Genomic DNA, 16,128 nt, shown 5'->3' with positions numbered 1-16,128 from the left:
CTGTCCCTGCCTTCTCCCCATATCCCTTGATCCCTTTAGCCATAAGAAATATATCTAACTCCTTCTTGAATATATTTAATGAATTGGCCTCCACTGCCTTCTGTGGCAGAGAATTCCACAGGTTCACCACTCTCTGGGTGAAGAAATTCCTCCTCATCTCAGTCCTAAATGACTTACCCCTTATCTTTAGACTGTGACCCCTGGTTCTGGACTCCCCCGCCATTGGGAACAGCCTTCCTGCATCTAGTCTGTCCAGTCCTGTCAGAATTTTATAAGTTTCAATGAGATCCCCTCTCATTCTTCTAAACTCCAGCGAGTATAAGCCCAATCAACCCAATCTCTCCTCATACGTCATTCCTGCCATCCCAGGTACTGCATCAGTCTGGTGAATCTTCGCTGCACTCCCTCCATGGCAAGAACATCTTTCCTCAGATAAGGCGACCAAAACTGCACACAGTACTCAAGGTGTGGTCTCACCAAGGCCCTGTACAACTGCAGCAAGACACCCTTGTTCCTGTACTTGAACCCTCTCACTACAAAGGCCAACATACCATTTGCCTTCTTAACCGCCTGCTGCACCTGCATGCTTACCTTCAGTGACTGGTGCACAAGGACACCCACGTCTCGTTGCACTTCCCCTTCTCCTAAAATATTGCAGTTCAGATAATAATCTGCCTTCCTGTTTTTGCCACCAAAGTGGATAACCTCACATTTATCCACATTATACTGCATCTGCCATGCTTCTGCCCAATCACCCAACCTGTCCAAATCATACTGGAGTTTCTCGGCATCCTCCTCACAGCACACACGCCCACCCAGCTTTGTGTCGTCTGCAAACTTGGAGATATTACATCTAGTTCCCTCATCTAGATCATTTATATATATTATGAATAGCTGGGGTCCTAGGACCGATCCCTGCGTTACCCCACTAGTCACTGCCTGCCACTCGGAAAAAGACCCGTTTATTCCAACTCTTTGCTTCCTGTCTGCCAACCAGTTCTCAATCCAAGTCAGTACCTTGCCCCCAATCCCATGTGCCTTAACTTTACACGCTAATCTCTTATGCGGGACCTTATCGAAAGCCTTCTGAAAGTCCAAATACACCACATCCACTGGTTCTCCCTTATCTATTCTACCAGTTACATCCTCAAAAAATTCCAGTAGATTAGTCAAGCACGATTTACCTTTTGTAAATCCATGTTGACTTTGTCCGATCCTATCACTGTTTTCCAAGTGCTCTGCTATTACATATTTTATAATGGACTCTAGCATTTTCCCCACTACCGATGTTAGGCTTACCGGTCTATAATTCCCCGCTTTCTATTCCTTTCTCCCTATGCGCTTATACAGCTTCCCCTTAAATGAATCTATGTTATTCACCTCACCTACTCCTTATAGTAGCGCTTTCCACATTCTTATCACTCCTGAATTCCCTATTGGATTTATTATCTTATAGTTATGACCTCCAGTTTTGGGCACCCCCACAAGTGGAAACATCTTCTCTACATTTACCTTATCAAACCATTTCATTATCTTAAAGACCTCTATCTGATCACCACACAGTCTTCTCCTTTCTAGAGAAAAGAGCCCCAGCCTGTTCAGCTTTTCCTGATAAGTATATCCTCTCAGTTCTGGTAACATTCTAGTAAATCTTTTTTGCACCTTCTCCAATGCCTCTATATCCTTTTCATAATATGGAGACCAGAACTGTGCACAATACTCCAAGTGTGGTCTAACCAAGGTTCGATACAAGGTTAACATAACTTCTCTACTTTTCAATTCTATCCCCCTAGAAATGAACCCCAGTGCTTTGTTTGCTTTTTTTATGGCCTTGCTAAACTGCATCGCTACATTTAGTGATTTGTGTATCTGTACCCCTAGATCCCTTTGCTCCTCTACCCCATTCAGACACTTATTATCCAAGCAGAATGTGTCCTCCTTATTCTTGTGACCAAAATGCTCCACCGCATACTTACCTATATTGAAATTAATTTGCCAATTACACGCCCATTTTGCAAGTTTATTAATGGCTTCCTATATGTTGTCGCACTTTTCCTCTGTATTAACTGCACATCCCAATTTGGTGACGTCCGCAAATTTTGAAATTGTATTTCCGATTCCCAAGTCCAAATCATTAATGTAGATTGTGAACAACAGTGGTCCCAGCACCGATCCCTGTGGAACACCACTTCCCGCCTTTTGCCAGTCTGAGTAGCTACCCTTAACCCCTACTCTCTACTTTCGTTTTTGTAGCCTATCTAGAGTAAAAATACTTAATTGGAGGAAGGCCAATTTCAGTGGGTTGAGAATGGATCTGGCCCGGGTAAATTAGAATCCAAGATTGGCAGGCAAAACTGTAATCAAACAATGGACTGCCTTTAAAGGGGAGATGGTTCGGGTACAGTCAAGATATATTCCCATGAGGGGGAAAGGTAGGGCAACCAAAGTCAGAGCTCCCTGGATGACGAAAGAGATAGGTAGTAAGATGAAGCAGAAAAAGAGCACGTCTGACCGATGTCAGGTTGAGAATGCAAGTGAGAATCAGGCTGAATACAGAAAGTTCAGAGGGGAAGTGTAAAAGCAAATAAGAGAGGCAAAGAGAGAGTATGAGAATAGATTGGCAGCTAACATAAAAGGGAATCCAAAAGTCTTCTATAGGCATATAAATAGTAAATGAGTAGTAAGAGGAGGGGTGGGGCCGATTAGGGACCAAAAAGGAGACCTACGCATGGAGGCAGAGGGCATAGCTGAGGTACTAAATGAGTACTTCTCATCTATCTTCACCAAGGAAGAAGATGCTGCCAAAGTCATAGTGAAAGGGGCGGTAATAGAGTTATTAGATGAGGTAAAACATTGATATACAGTAGGTGCTAGAAAGGCTGTCGGAACTTAAAGTTGATAAGTCACCAGGACCAGATAGGATGCTTCCTAGGCTGCTGAGGCCGGATAAGGAGGAAATCGCAGAGGTAGTCGCCATAATCTTCCAATCCTCCTTAGATACGGGGGTGGTGCTAGAGGACTGGAGAATTGCAAATGTTACACCCTTGTTCAAAAAAGGATGTAAGGATAAACCCAGCAACTACAGGCCAGATAGGCTTCAAGAAGACATAGACAGGTTGGTGGAATGGACGGACACGTGGCAGATGAAATTTAATGCAGAAAAGTGATACATTTTGGTAGGAAGAACGAGGAGGGGCAATATAAACTAAAGGGTACAATCCTAAATGGGGTGCATGAACAGACAGAACTGGGGGTACATGTGTACAAATCATTGAAAGTGGCAGGACAGGTTGAGAAAGCAGTTAAAAAAGCAAACAGGATCCTGGGCTTTATAAATAGAGGCATAAAGTCCAAAAGCAAGGAAGTTATGATGAACCTTTATAAAACACTGGTTCAGCCTCGACTGGAGTATTGTGTCCAATTCAAGGGGATTGGCAAAAGAACCAAAGGCGACACGAGGAAAAAAATTTTTACACAGCGAGTAGCTCGGATCTGGAATGCACTGCCTGAAAGGGTGTTGGAGGTGGACTCAATCGTGGCTTTCAAAAGGGAATTGGATAAATACCTGAAGGGAAAAAATTTGCAGGGCTACGGGGAAAGGGCGGGGGAGTGGGACTGGCTGAAGTGCACTTGCAGAAAGCTGACATGGGCTCAATGGGCCAAATGGCCTCCTTCTGTGCTGTAACCATTCTATAATTCTATAGCCAGTATGCTATCCATTTGGCTACCTGTCCCCTGACTCCACTTGCTCTGACCTTATGACTCTACTATGAAGGTCTTTTGAAAATCCAAATATACTATATCTACTACATTACCCTTGTCTACTCTTTCTGTTACTTTTTCAAAGAATTCAAAAAGGTTGGTCAAGCATGTCCTTCACTTTTGAAATCCATGTTGACTGCTGTTTAATATATTTTCTGTTTCTAGATGTTTTTCTGTTACATCTTTGAGTGACGATTCCATTATCTTTCCTACCACTGAAGTGAAGCTAACTGGTCTATAGTTCCCTGGACTTGTTCTATCTCTAGTTCCCTTTTTAAAAATAGGAATAACATTTGCAAACATTCAGGTCTCATCAATATATAAAGGACTACCAGGGGAGCCCCGTGTTGCAGGGCAATTTTGGGGCTGGTGGATGTGTGGGCTGGGAGCCTGGGACTGGATTTGGGTTGTTGGCAGTTTCCAGGGCTTTTTTGGGCCTGGTGGATGTGTGGGCCGGGAGCCTGGGACTGGATTTGGGCTGTCGGCAGTTGGAGAAGCCTAGGCCCGTTTTGCACTGTTTTTTAACCTAAACATTTCTAGCTTTTAATACCTTCAAAGATGAAAGTTAAAGTACTTATAAAACATTTTTGGTAAATCTTATTTTTTTTAAAAATGAAACTGACCTGGATTACCAAAGTTTTTAGCTGCCCTAGCTGCTGTATAATGGCTGACAGATCCCTGAGATGAAAACGATTAGTCCCGCCACACACACACCGATTGGTCAACCATCAGGTGACTGAACTGTAGGATTGGTCAATCATGACGGCACAGGATTGGTCGACCTTGACGTCAGTCAATGCTAATGAGTGGATAATGAGTGGAATTTTGAAGGTTTTTTGTATAATGTGCGAACAATTTTTGTCTGACCAAAAAGTAAATACACCTACAAGAGTCCCCTAATGATGAGCTTTCTTTTGATATAGCACATGTGTAGGTACGCTCTATAACTTTTGATTGTATAGCCGGACAGACAGACAGACAGAGAGACAGAGAGACATACTGTTTTACATATATATAGATAAATGCCAGGATCCTCAGTCACAGGCCATCCATCTAACAATTAGATAAAACCAAGCAACACAATCTCAAGCATATACAACAATTGGGTGTGGCCTCTTGATAAGCATATCAAGTGCTTTTAAAATGCCAGTGAACCCCAAACTAGAATTACAAGGTCCAAAGTAAGAAGGGAAGTCAAGTGGGACTTTGTTGCACAAAATAGGTAATAGAAGTGTGGCATACGTTACCAATGAAGGCCATTGAAATGGACAGTACAGATAGGTTAAATCTGGGTTCAAGAGGAGCATTCATGCTCTCTCCCCGATTGGCCTTAGCTGACGGCCAGCTCTGTGCAGAAGTCGGACGAATTTCCGCCATCTAAAACCGGTGAACTGCAGCAGAGCCTCTGTTTGGTGGTAAAATTCAAATGAGGCCCAAACCTGAAAATGGTTCAAGTCTCCCAACTGTGGCGTCATCGAATTTATGCCCATTTTGGGTCAAAGTTGAAAATCAACCCAGTCTCTGTCTCTCTCAGCTGAATGTGCTTTCTGAAACTCATACAACACAAAATTGAAGCTACAACAGGTGTGTGCTTTTCCTCACTATCTGTCTCTTACAGACACACGTGCACATGCATACACAGAGAGCCGCACTGATTTTAAACGCACTCACTGTAACCTTTACTTCAATAAAGTATATGAAATTGGTCCTCTAACTTTTCTTCAAATTATATCAAAACGTCACTGATTAGAAACTGCTAGAAGCTAAAGAAAAACATTCCTTCAGTTCATCTAGTGAATGGTGCTGAAAAATCCTGGGAAAAGTGAATACACAACACATGCGTAGGATGAACTCAGCTAACAGTGTCCCAGCTCTGGGCAAAAGTATCAACTTCACCAGGCTTTAGGGAGGGGCCGAGGCAGTCAAGAAAAATAAAATGAATGAATGCTTTGAAAAATGCGAATCATAGAATCATTGAAACTTACAGCACAGAAGGAGGCCATTCGGCCCGCCGAGCCTGTGTTAGCTCTTTGGAAGAACAGTCATGCTTAGTCCCACACCCCCGCTTTTTATCCGTAACCCTGTAAGTTGCTCATCCTCCAGGACCTGTCCAACTCACTTTTAAAATGATTTATGGAATCAGCTTCCACCACCTTTTCAGGTGGAGCGTTCCAGATCCCAACAACTCTCCGAGTGAAAACAATTCTCCTCATCTCCCCTCTAGATATTTTGCCAATGATTTTGAATCTATGGCCTTTAGTTATTGACCCACTTTTCTCTATCTACTCTATCAAAACCTCTCATCATTTTGAAAACCTGTATTAGGTCACTACTTAACCTTCTCTGTTCCAGCGAGAATGGTTCTAACTTTTCCAACCTCTCCTCATAACTGAAGTTCCTCATCCCTGGTAACATCCTGGTAGACCTCCTCTGTACCCTTTCGAAGGCCTTTACATCTTTCTTGAATTGTGATGCCCAGAATTGTTCACAATACTCCAGCTAAGTCCTAACCAGTGATTTATAAAGCTCTCTGTATGATCTCTTTGCTTTTATATTCTATGCCTCTATTTATAAACCTAAGTAACTGATATCCTTTCTAACCACCTTATCAACTTGCCCGGCCACCTTTAAGGATTTGTGTATAAAGACACCAAGGTCTCTCTGCTCATCTACACTTTTCAAAATCACGCTATTTATTGCCAAATGACAATTCAAAGATAAATTTAATCTTATACTGTGAAATCTGTATTGTATTAATTTTTATTTCATTTATTTTGGACATTAAAGATCTGAGTGACTCAGAAAAAAATGGCATTGTATAAAGTTTTCAGAAAGCAGCTTGAGCAATTGTGAAGACGAGATAATACAGGTAGACTATCCTTTATCCGAAAACCTTGGGACCAGCTGTGTTTCGGTTTTCGGAATTTTTCGGATTTCAGAAGGTTTTCATCTCTGTATCTGACAACAAACACTGTTGCTTAGCAACAGCTTGTAAACACTCGGGCCCTGCCTTGGAAGCGTCTCTGAAGCTGTTGCTAAGCTACAGAGACTCTTTCCACAGCCTGACTGTTTAAAAAAATGCTAGGGGAAGAAAAAAAACCGAACAAAACGGCTGCTGATTTCTGCCGTTAGATCGAGGTTTCCGGCTCCCCCTGCTCCGTATCTGAATTCCTTGACTTAGCGGGGGTCTGGGGCTCGACTGCCGCCGCCAGTTGTGGGAAAGCCAGATATCGGCTGACTCCTACACTAAGCTGGCCCGCAAATCAGGTCGGGGGTGGGGTGGGGAAGAAAAGACTATCGGACGGGCCGCTGCAGCTATCGGACGGGCCGCTGTATTGTTGGGTTCACTCTCCCGGTACCTCCTTCACACTGCCCGGCTCGGCCTGCAATCTCCTACCCAGGAGGGAACTCTGTGACCCTCTGCCCTGCTCACAGGGAAAGGCAGAGCTCCCGGACCACTCCTGTCATGTTTGGCGCCACTCGGGTCATGTCGTGCGCACGACTTACGCTCCACGAAAAAACTTTCGGTTTTTAGAGGTTTTCGGTTTTCGGAAGTGTGGATAAAGGATAGTCTACCTTTATAGTATCGCCTAATGGCTACAACCTGTAATTGCATGGTGACAGGAGTGAGTTGACATAGGGCTTTTGCATTTCAATTATAGATGTAGGAATTTATCATGGAAAATTTTGACATGAAAGTGTGAGAACAAGAAGTAATGCTTTGTAGACAGGACATGTATGCAGACATAGATTTTTAATAAGATGCAGATTTTTAAGGCTGATGTTGATGCTTTGCATGTAAAGCATGTAAAGCCTACATGCAGTGGATTGCAGAGGAACTACTAGATTACTGTGGTGACATGCCTACTCAGTGCCGCAGAATAAGACAAGGCAACTTTACAATGCTGAGTGCTTAGGTTGTGGGGTGGGGGAGCGGTGTGGAGGTTAGTTACTGGTAGCTACAGTAATAGAGGACTGGACTTCGACTATGTGACCTGTACTTGAATGAATCGCCACTGACTTTCACACTCAAGGTGGTCAACCTCAATGATGTGGAGAAATAGGGGTTTAAACAAGCCAGTTAGAGTAAGGTCCTTTCCAACACATTTCAGGTTTTCTCTTGGATTAGTATTTGGCCCATTGTTGCTACTGAGCTGACGGGCGGTAAGTTAGTAGCAGTAATACTGGCACTAACTGAATCCATGGTGATGGGAGGAAGAAAGGAACTAATAAACACTGTTTGATTAATGTCCAATATTTTTCCAAAGTAGAGATTAGTTAGGATTGCTGTGTTCCTAAGTGGAAGATGCCACCCCGCCAAGTTTAGTATCCAGCTTCCTCACCTCACTGAGCTGTTGTTGAGCCTTCCGAATTCTCCTCAGCTCTGGTGTGTCTGAGGTGATCGCATACGGTTTTCCTTTCTCCTTTTCAAATGCTTCCTTGTACTTGTTCTAAAAATGATCACATTTCTTAAAGTCAAAATGACAAAAAAACAGTTTTTTGTCGTTGCAAAACTAGATACTGTGACAGTTGCTGGGCAAAAACGCTCGAGTATTTCTCAATCATGCACTTGTATGTATCGTCGACTCAGTTCTCCCAAAGGCACAATGTCATTTCAGAGAAAATTGTTGCACTACTGGCAGTGTTCGTATCGCGCAGCAGGTTCTGGAGAAATGTGAGGAGCAACATAAAGGCCTCGACAGTCTACACAGTTTTAATCAACCAAAGCTTTTGACACAGTGGTGTCAAATTTTATCTTCAGCACCTGGGCAGGAACAGGGTGGTAGCATGATGAAAATCGCAGCTCAGCACTTACTGCCCCATTCACGCTGCAGCTCCGGCGACCACCATAATTGTAAGGGCCTTGAAATGGGCGCCTCATTAGCCCATGGGAAACTGAAGCTAGTTTGTTATTTTGAAAAATTAACTTAAATTACAATGTGGAAAGACACATTTCTGACCTGAACAAATAGGCGACCAGCAGAGGAAATTCTGGTGGACGCCTTGGATGTCCATTTGCCTGCCTGATTTAATCTTCAAGCAGACCTTTAAATGAACACCCAGCACTTCCACCCAAAACAGGTGGACTCTGTTTAAATATGCTAATTGAGTCCTACACTGGTTGTAGGATCACAATTGCAATTTTAATGTACAAATGGGCAGAGCATGCACCGTGCATGCCAGAGCCAGTTGTACTAGGCATTGGGCGGCCTAATCAGTGCTCCTTAAAGGGATTGTTTCAGGCCGCTCAGAAAAGGGACAATGACATCATTGGGATCCCAATACAATTTTGAAGTACCAATAGGCAGAATGGCACAGATTGTGCCCATTGATACTTGGCATTGAGCAGCCTAACCAGTGGTCCTTAAAGAGACGACCAGAAGCCACTACAAAACCTCACAGTTATGTTTCTACTTAACCCATTTTACTTATCATCATTGGATTGGCTCCATGGAGGAACCATTGGCTATCTTGTCCCCTTCAATCGCTGATCAGCACTCATTTAGTGTCGACAACTCACTGGTTAGGGATTGTGGCCTCTCTATTCCTGTGGATGGGAATTCTCGCAAGAGCAAGAGTTCCCACCTATAGTATACAGAGGTCACAATTCCTGCCATTGGTGCTAGGGGCAATGTTAAGAGGGAAGAGGGACTCAGTCTGATATAAAAGCAGCTGGACTCAGGTAAGAGCAGAACTGAGTGGAGGAAGGGAGGGGCAGGGGATGGACGGCAATGTAAAGAGTCAAATGGGGAAATGAATGGCACCAAAAGCAGATATAGGTGGCAAATGGATGGCACTGAAAGAAGGGAATAGATAGCAATGAAAGGGAGAAATAAAGAAAAGAGGGAAATGGATTGTAATAAAGGGAGAAAAGAATGGGACTGAAACTGTGATTGCTTCTTGGGATAGAGGAAAGAGAGCATCAGCATTAATGGCGGGTGTGGGGAAGCATGTACGCTGGCGGGGTGGTGGGGAAGAGTGCCAGATTGAACTGGGAAATGGGTGGAGGGTACCAACTTAGCTAGGTTAGAAGAGGAGAGTGGCAGCAGGAATTGAGGGGGAAGAGGGAGAAGAGTGACGGTATGAATTGGGAGAGTTGGAGCAGGAGAGCTAGGCCCCCAATTTGCATATGCAATGGGCCTAATGCCAGATTCAGGCGCGCGCCTTGGGCGCCTGGAGAATGGGCGCAGCACGGTCCAATTTCTAGACCTGCGTGTCAGACCACATTGCTCAATTTTGTTGAGTAGCAAAAATCTAAACTTCTAAACATGTTTTACAAAAAAAAATTAAAATATACTAATAGTGGTGGCACCTCTTGGCAATTTTCACCATACAAATAGCTTACTCCATATCTTCCAGTGTCACAAGTTGCTTATACAGCTTATGCACCAAAGTGGACACAGTTCATTTTGTTGCTTGTGAGGCCATTCCCATTAGTATAGCAAGAGAGACAGGACATGCTCTGTTTATCAACTGTTTAACTCACTTGCTCAATTGGGCAGAATTCACAAAAAGTAATGAATTAACTGATACAAATGAGAGAAAACATACTGCAATGAATTAATCTGTGTATCTCTTAAGTCATGATCTTGAACTTAAAGAGAGGCAAGTGCCGAAAATGTGGCATCTTAATGTCCATTTTTATAATATAAATATAACTTAGATTAATATATCCTCTAAGAACCTTATGACTTATCACACTATTGCACATTCCCATTGGTAGGTGTACTGCTCAGTGAAGAACCTGGTCAGAACAGACCTGGAAAGATCAAGTTCAATCCCTGGTCTGCACTGCATTAGCCGATCTTAAATAGGGAGCACTGGGGGCTTGGTCACAAGAACATAAGAAATAGGAGCAGGAGCAGGCCATATGGCCCCCTGAGCCTGCTCCGCCATTCAATAAGATCATGGCTGATCTTCGACCTCAATTCCACTTTCCCGCCCGATCCCACATGACCTCAGTGTTCCGGGGTAGGGAAGGGGTTTAATCATCCAGAGTTCCTGGTCCAGATGACGTCTGCTAGAAATAGTATATGTATGGATCTCAGGTGAGGCCACTCTTGGGCTCAGGTGTGATACCCTCTTCAGTCACTGCCAAGGCTCACCTATGAAGGATGAGCACTTCGACAAGGTACCCGAGGGGGGCAGCCAGCGAGCAAGGGGACATGCCGAGGGGGGCAGCCAGCGAGCAAGGGGACATGCCGAGGGGGGCAGCCAGCGAGCAAGGGGACATGCCACCAATACCAGTGAATGCCTTCAGGAGGAGAGGGGAGAAAACTGAAGGAGAAAATAAATGAAAGCGCAGTTAAAGAAAGAAACTGTGAATCAGAGTTGAATGTTGAAGAAAAAAATGCACAGCCACCAAATGTATGCACGAATCATGAAATACAGATTTCATACCTGACTGAACAGATTCTGCATCTTATGACTGTGTTCAAGGTAAGGGGTCATAAACTTTGATTTGTCGACCTTCCTTTTCTTTCTCACTTCTCTGACAGGTAACCCTGAATCAGACTGTACCTTTTGAACCTTAACCAATGAATAAAACAGTATTAGTTCTATCCCATAAACAAATGCACCATGAAATATTCACTAATTATTTAACGTCATTGTTCTCACCTCTCGACTGACCGTGTGTGGTTCCGAGACCTTGTGGGAAAGAAAAATGGTCATTTAGTAGCTAAATAAATTGTCACATTTACTGCAGCACACAGTATTAATTATATTCTTATGAACAAATGCACCACCAAATATTCACTAATTATTTAACTTGTTTGACCCTAAAATGAGCTTCCGACCACACATTCGCAGCATAACAAAGACCGGCTATTTCCACCTCCACAACATCGCCCGTCTCCGCCCCCGCCTCAGCTCATCCGCTGCTGAAACCCTCATCCATGCCTTTGTTACCTCTAGACTTGACTATTCCAACACACTCCTGGCTGGCCTCCCACATTCTACCCTACGTAAACTTGAGGTCATCCAAAACTCGGCTGCCCGTGTCCTAACTCGCACCGAGTCCCGTTCGCCCATCACCCCTGTGCTCGCTGACCTACATTGGCTCCCGGTTAAGCAGAGCCTCGATTTCAAAATACTCATCCTTGTTTTCAAATCCCTCCATGGCCTCGCTCCTCCCTATCTCTGTAATCTCCTTCAGCCCCACAACCCCCGAGATATCTGCACTCCTCCAATTCTGCCCTCTTGAGCATCTCTGATTATAATCGCTCAACCATTGGTGGCCGTGCCTTCTGTTGCCTAGGTCCTAAGCTCTGGAATTCCCTGCCTAAACCTGTCCGCCTCACTACCTCTCTTTCCTCCTTTAAGACGCTCCTTAAAACCTACCTCTTTGACCAAGCTTTTGGTCACCTGCCCTAATTTCTCCTTATGTGGCTCGGTGTCAAATTTTTTGTCTTAAAATACTCCTGTGAAGCACCTTGGTACGTTTTGCTACGTTAAAGGTGCTATATAAATACAAGTTGTTGTTGTTGTTATTGTTCTCACCTCTCGAATGACTGTATGTGGCTCCGAAACCTTGTGGGGAAGAAAAATAGTCATTTGGTAGCTTATAAAAGGTGTCACACTTACTACAGCAAACAGTATTAAATCTATCTCAATAAACAATGCACCGCCAAATATTCGCTGATTATTTAATTTGTTGCTGTTCTCACCTCTCGAATAAATGTATGTGGTTCGGAAACCTTGTGGGGAAGAAAAGTGTTAATTGAGCAGTTAAATAAAAGGTGTCATGTTTACTGCAACAAAGTTTACATGTGGTTCTTTTGCTGATAGTAAGAACTGGTCTACCTAAAGTTGCCATGCAATATCAAGCCTGTTACAAAGCACTGATTAAACCATTGCTTTTTATTGCTACTATATTCTTTATTGAGCAGAGAGCAGGAAACTTTGCAAATTACCAAAAACTGAGGCATTCTGTCAAAACTGTGAAGTGTTTGTCACAATATACACTTTCCCGACTAATTCTGGCAGTTCTGTCTGGCTAAATAGCATTGTTTCTTTAAAAAACATTCTTAATTCAGTTCATTATAGGCAAAGAAAAGGCAGGAACAAGTTTTGATATTAAATGTTCCACAAATTATTTGATACAGTTTTACAATGTTTGATAGGGTTCAACAAAGCTGCTTGCAACCAGAGTGTTTATAACAGGAATAGTTGTAATAAATTGGTACTTGGTAAAGATTTCCTTACATTATACATTTGCACATGTCAGATGTGTGAGAGTGAACGTGACACCAAAGTAAGTATTAATGCACGTTTCTTAAATCTAGAAAAAATTCTTCAGATAAAAATTATTTCTACAGTGCTTGCAACCATAAGCTACATCGTAGAATCTAGCAAGCTACCCCATCAAACGCTATCCATGCTGCTTATTGCAAAGCGATAAATGCTGCTCATCAGACGTATTCCAATGCTTGCAAACATTTTCAATCCCAAACAGACTGGACATCCAAAAAGTTTTGAGAGGCCATTAACGCAACCACGGATCATGCCTTCACCATACTGATGCTTACCCAATGTGACCACCACCACACTAGAGTGTGGCACAGAAGAGGGATGTATGAAACTGTTCACTGTTGAGGTAACCCTGTGTGATTGTGGCAAAATACTACCTGAGATGACAGAGTGGACCAACATCATTGGAGTTTACTATGCTGCGGAAGCTCCCAGATTTAGCTCTTACCTATTGTAGCATTGAGCTGTTCCCATGCGCTGTACTGATCCAAACTGATTTAAATACCAACTTTTCATCCATCTTTATTCCTGAAATAAATTATTAGGAATGTACCTCAACACAAAAAGCTTCACTAATAATTTGGATTCTAACTAAGGCATTCATCGTGCTCTAGATTGGCACAAATCAGATTGGCTTCTGATCTGGATTACTCCCAGGAGAGTTGCGATGGAGATAATAATCAGTAAGTGACTGATGCGCCATCAATTACTCAAAAGACTGAAGTTGAGCGAGTAACAATCAGGCTTTTATTAACTAAAGAATGAAGGTCTTGTCTCGAGTGGTCGACCCGTCCAGAATACTAAGGGACTGGGAGGTAGTCACTTATATACCTGGAATAGTGGGAGGAGTCAGCCGAGGCATGTCCAGACCTGTACCTAGTGGAATACACATACAGACACAGACAGGTATGACAGTGGTTTACCACATTCACCCCTTGTTTAAAAATGAGTCCGGCGGGGTGAAGTGTATTTAAAAGTTCGTGTATTGGAGTCTCTCCGGAGGTCTTGTCTGCCGCTGTGATCGACGTGGCGACGGCAGGGGTGGTGGAGCTTCCGGCGTCGCGTCCCGTGTAGGCTGGGGCCCTGGAGTGTAGTCCTCATGGGTGACGGTCCAAGGCGAGCCGGCTGCTGGGGTTGGATATCGGGTCGTGGGGGGGGGTGGTAATGGGTAGTGGGTTACAGCGGTCCCCGAGGGTGCGAGGTCTCGTATGGAGACTGTGTCCTCCCGCCCGTCCGGGTACGCAATGTAAGCGTACTGGGGGTTGGCGTGGAGGAGGTCGACCCTCTCGACCAGGGGGTCCGTTTTATTGGCCCTCACGTGTCTTCTCAGTAGTACCGGCCCTGGGGACGTCAGCCATGGCGGTAACGATGTCCCCGATGTGGACTTCCTTGGGAAGACAAACATTTTCTCGTGAGGGGTGGCATTGGTGGCAGTGCAGAGAAGTGACCGAATCGAGTGGAGCGCATCGGGGAGCACCTCCTGCCAGCGGGAGGTCGGAAGGCCCCTAGACTTTAAGGCTAGTAGGGCAGCCTTCCAAACAGTTGCATTCTCTCTTTCCACCTGTCCGTTCCCCCGGGGGTTGTAACTGGTGGTCCTGCTTGTGGCTATACCCCTAGCGAGCAGGTACTGGCGGAGTTCGTCGCTCATAAACGATGAGCCCCGGTCGCTATGGATATAGCTGGGGAAACCGAACAGGGTGAAGAGGCTGTTCAGACATTTAATGACCGTGGCACTGGTCATGTCCGGGCAGGGGATAGCGAACGGGAACCGGGAGTACTCGTCAATGATGTTGAGGAAGTACACATTGCGGTCGGAGGAGGGGAGAGGCCCTTTAAAATCGACGCTCAGGCGTTCGAAAGGGCGAGTGGCTTTTATCAGGTGGGCTCTGTCTGGTCTATAAAAGTGCGGTTTGCACTCAGCGCAGACTTGGCAGTTCTTGGTCATGGTCCTGACCTCCTCAATGGAGTAAGGCAGGTTGCGGGCCTTGATGAAGTGGAAGAACCTGGTGACCCCCGGGTGGCAGAGGTCATTGTGGAGGGCCCTCAGCCTATCGATCTGCGCGCTGGCGCAGGTGCCACGCGATAGGGCATCTGGGGGTTCATTGAGCTTCCCAGGCCGGTACAAGATCTCGTAATTGTAGGTGGAAAGTTCGATTCTCCACCTCAAGATCTTGTCATTTTTGATTTTGCCCCTCTGCTTGTTGTTGAACATAAAAGCAACTGAACGCTGGTCAGTGAGCAGGGTAAATCGTTTTCCGGCCAGGTAGTGCCTCCAATGACGCACAGCCTCCACGATAGCCTGGGCCTCCTTCTCGACCGCGGAGTGTCTGGTCTCCGGGCCCTGGAGGGTTCGTGAGAAGAATGCCACAGGTCTCCCCGCCTGATTAAGGGTGGCGGCCAGAGCGAAGTCGGACGCATCGCTTTCCACCTGGAAGGGGATGGATTCGTCCACTGCGTGCATGGTGGCTTTGGCAATGTCTTCCTTGATACGGTGGAAGGCTAAGCGGGCCTCTGCCGTCACGGGAAAAGAGGTGGACTTGATCAGCGGACGGGCTTTGTCTGCATAGTAGGGGACCCACTGAGCGTAGTAGGAAAAAAACCCTAGGCACCTCTTCAGAGCTTTTAGGCAGTGGGGCAGTGGGAGTTCCATAAGGGGACGCATCCGGTCCGGGTCGGGACCGATGACCCCGTGTTCTACAACACAGCCAAGGATGGCGAGGCGGTCTGTGCGGAATATGCACTTCTCCTTGTTATATGTCAGGTTCAGGAGTTGGGCGGTGCGGAGGAATTTCTCGAGGTTTGCGTCATGGTCCTGCAAGTCATGGCCGCAGATGGTCACATTATCTAGGTAAGGGAAAGTGGCCTGCAGCTCGTTTTGATCGACCATCCGGTCCATCTCCCTTTGGAAGACGGAGACCCCGTTGGTAACGCCGAAGGGAACCCTAAGGAAGTGATAGAGGCGGCCGTTTGCCTCAAAAGCAGTATACTGGCGGTCTTCAGGGCTGATGGGGAGCTGGTGGTACGCTGATTTCAGGTCAATGGTCGAAAAGACGCGGTACTGCGCGATCTGGTTGACCATGTCAGCTATGTGGGGGAGTGGGTAGGCGTCCAGCA

The 16,128-nt window shown here is 45.1% G+C and overlaps 1 protein-coding gene across 20 annotated transcripts in view; it reads right to left on the bottom strand.

Annotated features, from left to right (window-relative positions):
- neb (nebulin) overlaps window positions 1-16,128 on the bottom strand; it is a 347,384-nt gene that overhangs the window by 320,311 nt on the left and 10,945 nt on the right. For 19 of the 20 annotated variants that reach the window (XM_085986921.1, XM_085986920.1, XM_085986925.1 and 16 more), the window contains 5 exons: window positions 12,432-12,461; window positions 12,265-12,294; window positions 11,383-11,412; window positions 11,164-11,292; window positions 8,106-8,213 (listed from right to left, as the gene is read on the bottom strand). In XM_085986921.1, the coding sequence (XP_085843047.1) occupies window positions 8,106-8,213; window positions 11,164-11,292; window positions 11,383-11,412; window positions 12,265-12,294; window positions 12,432-12,461 (327 nt within the window). The remainder of the gene's footprint in view (window positions 1-8,105; window positions 8,214-11,163; window positions 11,293-11,382; window positions 11,413-12,264; window positions 12,295-12,431; window positions 12,462-16,128) is intronic. The other variant, XM_085986917.1, reaches the window with a different exon arrangement.

Source organism: Somniosus microcephalus, chromosome 4 (genome assembly GCF_052327205.1).
Source record: "Somniosus microcephalus isolate GS21.2 chromosome 4, FLI_Smic_1.0, whole genome shotgun sequence".
Taxonomy (NCBI): Eukaryota; Metazoa; Chordata; class Chondrichthyes; order Squaliformes; family Somniosidae; genus Somniosus; species Somniosus microcephalus.
Note: the sequence above shows the minus strand (reverse complement) of the source record. Positions and strands in the feature narration are given on the sequence as shown.